Raw genomic sequence first — 10,714 nt, forward strand, 5'->3', positions numbered from 1 at the left:
ATTTTTTTACTGTAAATTGTAAATACTGTAAAACCACTGTCATTTAATGGTCGGGCATTGCATTGCACAGCTACAAGCATTTCACCTCATGTCATACTGTGTATGGTTGTGTGTGTGTGACAAATAAAATTTGAATTTGAATTTGAGATTCTGGCATAAATTTATATTAAAAAAATAATTCAGGATTTTAATGAATCGATATCACGTTATCCAAGCCAGAATTGATTCTAATCGATAAATCCATTATCAAAACCAACCCCTAAGTCTGTCTCATTGTGTTTATAAACTATATATCAAATATTTAAGATTTGGTCATGTGACCATACAAATGCTTTTTAAAAAACAAAATTTCTGTAAATGACGTGTGTTGGTGCTCAAAGAAACATATGCAAGGTCACACAAAGGGGATTCTACTTTAGTATGCAAATCATTTGGAAATCAAGTTCCTAAAACAGGAAACAAATGCAAAAAAGCTGTGCATAGTTCTAGGAACAGACAACATGGTGAAAAATTAAATAGGCAAATAAGCTCAAGCGTGGTTCTAGGGACAGACAAAATTGGTATTTGTAGCAACAAGTGGGGAAGGATAATAGGGTTTGTGCTTCTCATTTGTCTTTATGAATCAGGGTGCTGTACAGATCATGAGGAGGTAAGTATTTGTAATCAACTTGTTTTTATTCCCTGATACAAAAACATAAATTAAAATTTTTGGTGAAATGGATCTGAGGTGAGAAGTGTTAGGGGTTAGGTGAGGAGATTATAAGCATTATGGAGACTCCAAAAGGTGAAAAATATCACGAGTTAGGGAGAATTTTGACACAATAATGCCCAATAAAAAATAAGCCTTAAATCAATCTTAGAGAGCACCGTCAGTTAGGTGTGTGTGTGAATGTGTGTGTATTAGGGCACGCACACATTACTTTTGCAGTCGAGTAATCTCTCAATTATTCCATTGATTAATTATGCAATCGGATAAGAAATACTTTTGTCTTATTAATGAGCAATAATAAATAATCCAAAGAGAAAAACACAGATATTTCAGAATAACATTTTTACAATCAAATTATTTAAAGCACTAAATGAATTGCTGCAGCCCTAGTAGGTATTTGGTAATTGATAAATCATAATTTGGGTACTTACCAGTGGTTATGTAACCACTGGTATGTGTTAAAGGCCTTCGATGGGGTTTTAACAGAAAAGCAGAGACAGGAGACACCAGTTGTATTCGGTCTGCAGGCTATTCCTCATCTTTTATTAATAGAGTTAAACAGCGTTCTTTTCTTTTCATTTAGACACACACATTTCTCTTTTAACAACAAAAACACATTCAATCAGGTCCATAGCTCAAACCCTTTTGGTTATCTTGCTTTCTCGCAAGAATAAACTTACAAAATAGTTATTGTATTTCCGTATCCTTATTTACAATAAACCTGTAACCAACTTCTACTTTTACAAATGGCGCAAATCAGCTCTGAAGAATACGACACAGTTTCCTGAGTGTTCACTGAAGTGTTTAGCTCTCTGCATAAGCCAGACAGAGACATTCAGCTGAGGTCAAAAGATCTGTGTACTAATTCAATTTATTAAATGTCTTACTCTTGCTCTGTTTGATTCTGATCTGTTGCTGAGTCACTGATGGAAATGCAGGTTACACAGAATAAACATCACACTTTTCAGCCAATTATGTTCAATCCACTTTAAACTGTGACAAACTGAAGCATTCATGTCTTTAGATTTTACAATAGTGTTGCATTAGACTGCTATATTTTTATGTTCTTTATACTGTAGATTTTTCAGTCTCTGAAATAGTTGCCAATAATAAGGATCATTTTCTGTAGAAGAGCAGGATGATAACCTGCTGTGTGTGAACGTCTATCATGTTAGGGTCAGTGAATCGAGGTAATGGAAAGATATCCTGGATATGCTGAACTTACTCCGTGGTATACAGGACAAACAGCTGGACTGCCCTTTTACCCTCATGATTAATATTCAAAACAAAAATATTAGTTTAACATCCAGTCTGTACAATCTGTTTCATCGTTTCGAAAAAGCGTCATCGCTTTAACAAAGATTATGCGTGTATACACAAGCCATGCTGATTATTGAAAAGAAAACCACAAACATCAGATGTTAATACGATTTCATTTTTATTCTACTAATAATCACAAATATCACACAAAGACTTCAAAACTTATAACAGCCAGCTGGTGTTTAGAATACAGCTGGATAAATATTTTAAAAGAGATAATTGAATCTTTTCCGAAGCAGGTTTGACACCAGACTTTTGAATCTATGAACAGACAACATGCTGTGATCAAAATGTTCTCTTTCCTCCTTAAACAAGTTTTGCATGTTGGTTTATTTCAAAATTCATGTTTGAAACGAGTATAACACGAATGAACATCAGGGAATAAAGATCTGATAGAAATAACCTATAATTGAGTCTGGTGTTCGACATACAGCGCGGGTTGTGCAATCTATATAACTTGAAGAAATGTGAAAGACACAAAAACAAAAGTACACAAAAATGATAGTGTAGCTGGGAGAAAAATTACAAAACTAAGATTACAACAGTAACTATGGCAACATCAGTGCAAGCTTTGCTCTCTTATTTATAAGTTGGCTTCTTGTGTCTTTGTTTGCTCCTCCAACATTAATCAAGTTTAAGTGTCAGATATGAGGACATCCAGCATGCGCTGCAACTACAGTCCCTTGAAAGGGATCATCCATATTAAAATCAAGTAAGGCTTGGCACTTCTGTGGTGCCATTTAAAGCTGCAATTGAAATGGTTGTCAAACATTTAAAGCAGAACCAGGACATAAACAGTGCAATGTTTTGTTGTCCACACTTTAAGCCAGCCGAGGTCACTCTCTGAATGAAACAGATCTATGGTTCCCATTAAACATCCTGCACAAATCGCCTGTGTGGTTTCTTACATAGGACAGTGTCTAAAATGATGAATCCAAACTTTTCATGAAAATGTCAAGATTAACCACAAAACTATTGGCCAGATCTAATAATTTCTGCCAAACTACAACCTAAACTAACTAAATTGGTTTTAGAAGAACTTTACACCCTGAAATATTGAAAGATTTAAAGGATGAGACAGCTCAGCACAGCATGTTATTAACTTCACACAAGAAGTGGTTCAGTCCAGTCAGACTTCAGTTTTGCAGTCACCGTCCACATCCTGCTTCTTTGACTGGTCGTCACGGTAACTCTGGACTTTCCTCCAACGAATCCTGAAGTCTGTCAGTCCTTTTGACAGCATGAGGCCTGACAGCTGGACAAAATGTGCAGATGATGAAAAACATGAAGCATAGTTTGAACTTGGTGTCAAGTTTGTGTTGGTGACTGAACTGCTGACCTGCTGTGAAACCTGCTGCTGGATCTCTGTGCTGTGCATGTCAGCCTCTGTCTGAAGCTTAATTTTCAGCACTGTTTGCTTTGTCACTGCTAAAAATGAACCACATATAAAAACACAAACATTAGTGTTTTACATGATGTCAGGATCTTACAGTGTTTGCATTCTGGACCTCACCTGTGAAACAGAAAAAAGAGAATCTCATATCACAGAAGTCATCAGCCCATTCCCCTGAGATTAAATTAAATGCTCCACAGTACTCAATTGAATTGAGGTTTCCAGGCTCAGAAGACATCCAGTTAGTGAATGTGGAGGTTGTGTTGTCAGACCAGAAGGCCCAGGGATCCCTGTAGAGACCAATCCACACATACTGACCCCCTGATCCATTCAAAGTGAGCGTGATGTTGGATTTCTCCTCTTTGCTTCTTATACTGGTCAGGTCTGTGTGGTATGTCCTGCAGTATGACTGAGCCGCTGACCAGGAGCGGCTCTCCATCACTAAGATGTAACTTGTACTGCTGGCTGTGAACGAATAAAAAGGATGAATTTTCAAACACACATTATGAATCTCATAAAATTGTAGGACAACTAGGGCAACAAATCTTTTTCCTACCATTGTAACACAGGAAAGGGTAAGAATCTCCACAGGGTCTATCATTCATCTGTGTTTGTGCCTGAAGAGCCACACAGTATTGCTTTGCATTTCCAGAGTCTGGTTGGCCGTTAGCCCAGATCAAAAATTCATGTGTACTGCCAACATAAAAAAGTTTTCTCTCCATGGACCACTTCCAGCTGTAACGGTCATCATAGAGCCCGAACCAAGCAAAAGTATTGATCCTTGGTGACATTGAGAAAAGCAGCTGGTTGATGTTGCTGTTGTAGATGGTGACCAAGTCAGTGAAGTGTTCTCTGCAGTAACTCTGAGCTTCAGTCCAGGTCATCAGCTGGTTCACAAAGTGGTATTCTCTGGAGTGGGGAGGAAGAGTGGAAAGTCCTCCTGAGAAAAATAAAATGTTTTTATTGTGGAAACTGAATCACTGAAAAAGACTGAAAACTTACAACCATTGAAATAGTCACATAGTATTTTGTTTAGTATTCAACCTTATTGTCATTACACAGCGAAATACAGTTTGCAACTAATCAGAAGTGCAAGTGCAATAAGAGAAGATCATATACAGATAAGAAGAAAGGAAATATACAGATGTACTTAGGGCAAATGTATAGATATACTTATATATACAGATACGGTTAGAATAATATTATAGTTATGAACAGATTATGTACAGAGAGACGAATTATACAGATGAACTACAGAGTAATGTACAGATGTGCTGCTGTATACAGATATACATATATTTGTATAGCATAGAGATGTTCTATATTGCTATACAGATGGGCACATATACAGATGTTCTATGAACAAATATACACATGTGCTGCATATATACAGATGTACTATGTGTGTGTTAAACAGATCTACAGAGTCCTATGAATAAGAAGAGTAAGAAAATAAATATACACTTTAGGACTAGAGGTAAAGGGATCAATAACAATTTAAAATTTATAATTTACAGTTTAATGATTTAAAGTCTCACACACAGCCCGTCGAAAGGGGAGGGGGGCCGGCTGCTTCCAAATAGAGCAGATTTAATTCATAATGTTGTAAATCCAAACCCATCATATATTCATGATTTGAATCCTGGGTTGTTTGAAATCTCAGAAATAAAGTGAATCTGTGAACTAAGGTGTAGGTCTATTAGGTTATGTTGTGGTGATCCTCGTGTTGGGGGATTTGTGTTCATACTGGAGTGCAAAATTAAAACCAAGATGGACAAGAAAAGTTCAAAGCCATCAGGTGCTCAGTTTAGAAAAAATAGAAAAGAAGAGGAAGAGAAACGAGCAAAAGATGCAGGTAAGCAGATGTGTGATTGGATAATGGCAGGTCATCCTGAAACAATCAGAATCAGAATACTTTATTAATCCCTAATGAAATTATGTGCGTTACAGTTGCTCCAAGAAGAAATGGTAAAAATAGCAACAGTAACAGACTAAACTCCAAACAATACATTATGTTACAGATTTTAATATTAATTAGTCATTGTTGATTTGTCCTGTTCTCATTGTATGAGGAATTATGATGGCTGTTTGGTAGCCGTTTGCATACTATGCACACTCTCTCTCTCTTCATATGTGTGTGTTGGGTCTGTGTTTCCACAAGCCCCGCTGGTTTAGAGACTTATTCATCATGAAAAAAACAAGAGAGTCAGCGATCCATCGACTTGCAAGGGAGGCCTCGTCGGTGTCTACCACAAAATGACCCCAAATCCGGCTTCCGATTCTGCCTTTTATTGGAAACACAGTTCACACAAAACAATAGTACCTCCCCTCATAACCCCCCTTGGTTACAAAGACAAGGCATTGTATGTATGTCTGTGTGTGTGTGTGTGTGTGTTATGTGAGAATGTGTATGTGTGACCTCCTGCTGACCGAAAAGGTCATAAAAGCAGGAAGCAACATCACAAGAAACAGATCTTCCAGATCTATTATATTTTATAATATATATATATATATATATATATATATATATATATATATATATATATATATAATATTATATATATAATATATATATATAATATATATATATATTATATATATATATATATATTATATATATATTATATACTATGTATCTGCAATAAAACACTACAGCCCCCACCCAGAACCTCGAGAATCCGGGGAGGGGGACAAAGGGAAATTCCTTTCATCACAGAATTAAAACAATGTAGAGATGGTAAGCATAAAAATGATAACATTTAACTCTTTACTCTAACAATGTGTGTGTGTTTCTCTGGTGAAATTCTCAATATGTTTTATATGTGTGTGTGGGGGGGGGGGGGGGGGGGGGAGTGTTCGCCCGGGGCCACCACTGCATTCACCTATCCTCCTCCTGTGCCAGCACCAAGCTCATCAACAGCACTGGTGTTAACTCAGGGTGCTAACAATCCAGTATGGAAATGTAATTATTTTATCTGGGCTTAGGACTGGCACGAGGGATAAACTGGCTGTTGTTCATGAGAGTAATTCACAGTAACTATTTGGTTCAATAGCTATCATAGCAATAGCTGTAAAAAAAAGTAAATAAATAAATAAAATACATCCAAATAAATAAATCCAATATTTATTTTTTATATGTAACATAATTTAAAATGAATATAAGAATCATGGTATGGCGAGGCAAAGACTTTCTCTCTGTTCTTGTGGTTGATGTGTTAATGAATAGACTTTTTTTTTAACTGTACATGTAATCTGATTACCCAAATCACATCAGTGTTCCTTTGTGTGTTTAAAAGCTATATTTCAAATGTTTAAGATATTAATATTACTGACCTGAGAGCAGCAGGATGAGCAGTGAACACCTTCCATCCATTCTTGGAATCTGAATAACAGATATAGTCATAATTATTATTGTACCAACATTTATATCACACATTTTTAACATTAAGGTTTCTTATCTTACCAGTCTAATAATTTTTCTTTTAGTTAAGCTCACAGTAAAGCAGCTCATCTGATCATCTGCTGACTGGGACCGACTTTTAACAAGGTCTTTATTTGATCTTTTAATATATTTTACTGTCAAATGAGGACATCAGGAGGGAGTGAACTTTCTGTAGAAAGAAGAAAGAAAGAAGAAAGAAAGAAGACGTGTGGAGTTATGGAAATGGTATGGTAATAAAAAAAATTTAATAAATGTTAATTAACAATATTATTGTATTCGTGTAGATAAGCAAATGCTATAAACACTTTTATCTAAACTATTACAGTATTATGTTTAGTGCATTTTCTGAACTTTGATCAAAGGCAAAAGCAGTTTATTGATTATCACCTTAGCTTTTCTAATTCTGGCCTATCTGTAATTTTTAAAAAGGTGGACTTGCAGATGTTCTATAAAGCCAACAAGTTTTTTATGTCATTAAATGTTTTCGCAGTGGCACCAAAGTAAACTTTAAGCTTGTATTTAACGCGTTTCTATGATATATTGACCAATAAAGCATTCTATAATGCTCATGTTTCAAAGAGTTTTATTGACAATAAAACAACTACATGTATTTCTGTGAGTTGTGCTGCTCCGAAAACTAAATATAGTGGTATTTTTGCCCATGTGTCCATACCTGTACTTCTCCAAAAGAAAACATATCTGGAAATGACGCACCTCTGGGCTTAAAGAAACACAAGCAAGGTTATCAAAGGTGAATCTACTTCACCAACATGCAAATCATGGAAATCAAGCTGTTAAAGCAGGTAAAAACCTAAAAGCAAATAAGGTAGACGTGTTTCTAGGAACAGACAACATGGGTGTGAGTACCAAGAAGTGGGGAAGGATTATGGAGTCTGTGCTTGTCATTTGTCTTCATGATTCAGGGCACCGTACAGTTTATTAGGGGGAATTCATTGTTTTCATCTTTATGTCTTGTTTTCAGCAGCAGTCGATGACTATGATTGTGTCAGAACACATTTGAATCAACACCTTGAGCATTTCAGATTTCACACAGGTGGTAAGTTGTTACACTCTGTAAATGGAATGAAGGTGAGTGTAATTAACCCTCCTTGTGCTGCATCTCCAAATCACATGACTGATTTGAGCTGACATAGCAACAAGCTGCAGCCACACTGAGGCTCTGTTTCAGCTCGTTTTGAAAGTTCGGACTTCAAAGTGTCATTACATTTTAATGACAGGTGTCAGGGTTCCTGGGTCGGTGACCCAGTGCTTTCCGTTTTGTTCATGTTCAGTTTATTTTGCCACTTCCTGTTTCATTTCCTGTTTGTTCCTGTGTCACCTCGTCTCGTGCCATTAGCCAGATTATGTTCAGCTGTGTACTCACCGGTCTCTCATTATCATCCTCATCAGTCTGTGTATTTAAGTCTTCTGTTTCCACTCGTTCTTTGTCGTGTCATTGATGATGTTTAGGTTGTGTTGTTGTTTCCGCCAGTGTTCGGTCAGCCAGCCAGCCAGCCAGTCAGTCAGTCAGTCCGTCCGTCCTTCATTCATTCATTCAGTCAGTCGTCCAGCCAGCCATGTCCTTCCTCTGTTCTGTGTGTTCACTCCATCATCAATAAATCACCCAGCTTCACCTACCTGCGAGTCCTGCGTTTGGGTTCCTTCTTCCTCGCCTCCACTCCACAACGCCTGACAACAGGCCACTAAAACCAGTTATGATTAAATATATATTTATATAAGCGATGCTTTTTTTCTAAATACTATTGTTATACAGTAAGAGTAACAGTAAACAGTAAAATAAAGAAGCATTTCCTAAGGACAACACAAAAACAGTAACGGAAGAAAAAAGCCACCTCTTTACAGTTGGTGGAAAATGTAACATGTTGACCAATAAAAAAAAAAGGCAACACGTGGGATTTGGTTGTTTAGGGAGAGGGGAACGAGTGAGAGAGAGTTTTGAGATGTGAGAGATTTGTGACGTTTAGTGTGAAGTGTGTAGCCAGTGTGTTGTCTTGTGTGTCAGTGAGGGTACGAATTAATTACAAAGGCAGATTGCAATGTAAACACAGTGTCCAGGTGGACAAATGGTGGAGTGATACACCTCCTGTTGTCAGGCCTGCAGGGTGATGTTCTCCTCTGTGTTGTGGGGACATTTTTTTTTTTACTGGCATAAATAATTTGTGGGGCAAGTTATTGTGACACCTAATTGTTCTCTCATTTTGGTTATTATCATGGTTGTGGGTGTTACCCAGTGTTTTGTGTTTAATTCATATTTGTTCATTATTTGTTATTTGTATTTTTATGATGTCATATTTGTTGTTCTTGCTTCTGGTTTAAGTCCCTGTGTCTTCTCTGTGTTCCAAGTGGCATGTATATTCAGCCTGTCTCTCACTGTCACGTCAGCGTCTTAGTGAATTGTCTCATGTTTCTTGTTGTATTTTGTTAGTCCCAGTCCTGTGTGCGGTCTGTCTAGTTTTGCTTCTCCTCTCGATGACACCATTAGCTTTAAAGGTCCAAAGATTCAGCTCCTTAGCCTTGTTCTTCTGCAACACCAGGAAATAAACATCTTTTAAACACCACAGCTGTTACTTCTCCACCTTCTACTCAGACTGCTAATTTATTAATGTTTTTACTGGACAGGTTCTTTTCTATTTGAGCCCTCACAGCACTTTATATAACATGAATCATTCACTTTTCTTCTTTGCTTAAGTGCTTTCTGTCTAACATTCACATTTCTGTTCAGTAGGTATCTTGCTCGCGGATGTTTATCAAGCAGGCTGGAGCAGACAGAGATTCAACCGCGAACCTTTGGATTAGAAGATGACCTGCTCTACCTTCTGATCTCCAAGTGATGTGTTTATAGTTTATAAACAAACAAGTTTCTTGTCGCTGATTTGATATTTAAGAAGTTATGATCTTATTACTTATAGTACTGCTACATGGATAAAATTAAGCTTTAATATTCAAAGCACCTGAACATGACTGCTCTTGTAAACTGCACAGTCACTGCAGCGTTTCAGCACTAATGCTCATCAGTGTGATAATGACGCTCTATATGTGAACACAAATGATGAAACTGATAGAAACACCAGAGTCACCAGAGAGATACTGACTGATGACACCTTACTGCCATCAGGTGGTCACAGTGAGGATCATTATTATAATAAACGAGACAGGTTGCGTCCTTAATTTCAACCAATATATATAGTCCAACAAAGAGCAATATGGATCATTAATAACAGAGGCAATCAAGCGTCTGACTCACTCTTCATCAAGTTAAAAAAAACTTCAGTTTAATGAGCTGCTTGAGCTTCAAACAGTCCAAATTATTTAGAAAGCAAGACGACAATCATGAGGCCAAATATTCAGAATTAGTTTCAAGTCCAATAAAAACATGACTGAGAGGAAACTCCATGTTCAATAAAGCGGCTGCCAGAACCAATAGTGAATATCACAGGATTATACTGCTGCTTGTGTGTGGGCTTCTCTCAGGTCCTCTCCATGCTGTCTCCTTCCAGTCCATCCCTGAACCTGCACGACCCACTCAGGGGAACCTTTGGATGATGGAGGCAGGTCACATGACCGAGAATAAGGTGTTGTAGAAGTAACTCTGGAGAAACAGGTTGGAGAGAGGATGCTGCTCGATTTTTTAGCCTGAGATCAAACATGTCATTTTGTTAACTTGATGCAAATGATATATGCCTTATATAAGGCAATACTTGGGTTGCTACCTTCTTATATATGTTCCATTTTTGTGATGAAACATGCTGGTCGGTATTCTCTTCTTCCGCATGGTTACTTCTTGCTTTCTGTTCCATTTGCCTGAACTGAATTTGGTAAAAGAGCTTTT

The 10,714-nt window shown here is 37.2% G+C and overlaps 1 protein-coding gene across 1 annotated transcript; it reads right to left on the reverse strand.

Annotated features, from left to right (window-relative positions):
• Nucleotides 1-1,784: 1,784 nt before the first annotated feature.
• Nucleotides 1,785-7,076, reverse strand: LOC146521232 (putative C-type lectin domain family 20 member A). The gene is made up of 5 exons (XM_085137927.1): nucleotides 6,756-7,076; nucleotides 3,979-4,362; nucleotides 3,543-3,887; nucleotides 3,369-3,457; nucleotides 1,785-3,284 (listed from the first exon to the last, which is right to left on the reverse strand). The coding sequence occupies exons 1-5, from the start codon at nucleotides 6,865-6,867 to the stop codon at nucleotides 3,159-3,161; spliced, it is 1,056 nt and encodes a 351-aa protein (XP_084994053.1). The 5' UTR covers nucleotides 6,868-7,076; the 3' UTR covers nucleotides 1,785-3,158.
• Nucleotides 7,077-10,714: the final 3,638 nt, after the last annotated feature.

The sequence above is a fragment of the Neolamprologus multifasciatus genome, chromosome 3 (genome assembly GCF_963576455.1).
Source record: "Neolamprologus multifasciatus chromosome 3, fNeoMul1.2, whole genome shotgun sequence".
Classification (NCBI taxonomy): Eukaryota; Metazoa; Chordata; class Actinopteri; order Cichliformes; family Cichlidae; genus Neolamprologus; species Neolamprologus multifasciatus.

Coding starts and splice junctions, on each gene's coding strand:
- LOC146521232 (XM_085137927.1), bottom strand. CDS start 6,867: ATGTTAAAAATGTGTGATATAAATGTTGGTACAATAATAATTATGACT. Junction 3,888..3,978: donor CCCTTTCCTGTGTTACAATG/GTAGGAAAAAGA, acceptor ATTCGTTCACAG/CCAGCAGTACAAGTTACATC. Junction 3,458..3,542: donor CTCTTTTTTCTGTTTCACAG/GTGAGGTCCAGA, acceptor GTTCATTTTTAG/CAGTGACAAAGCAAACAGTG.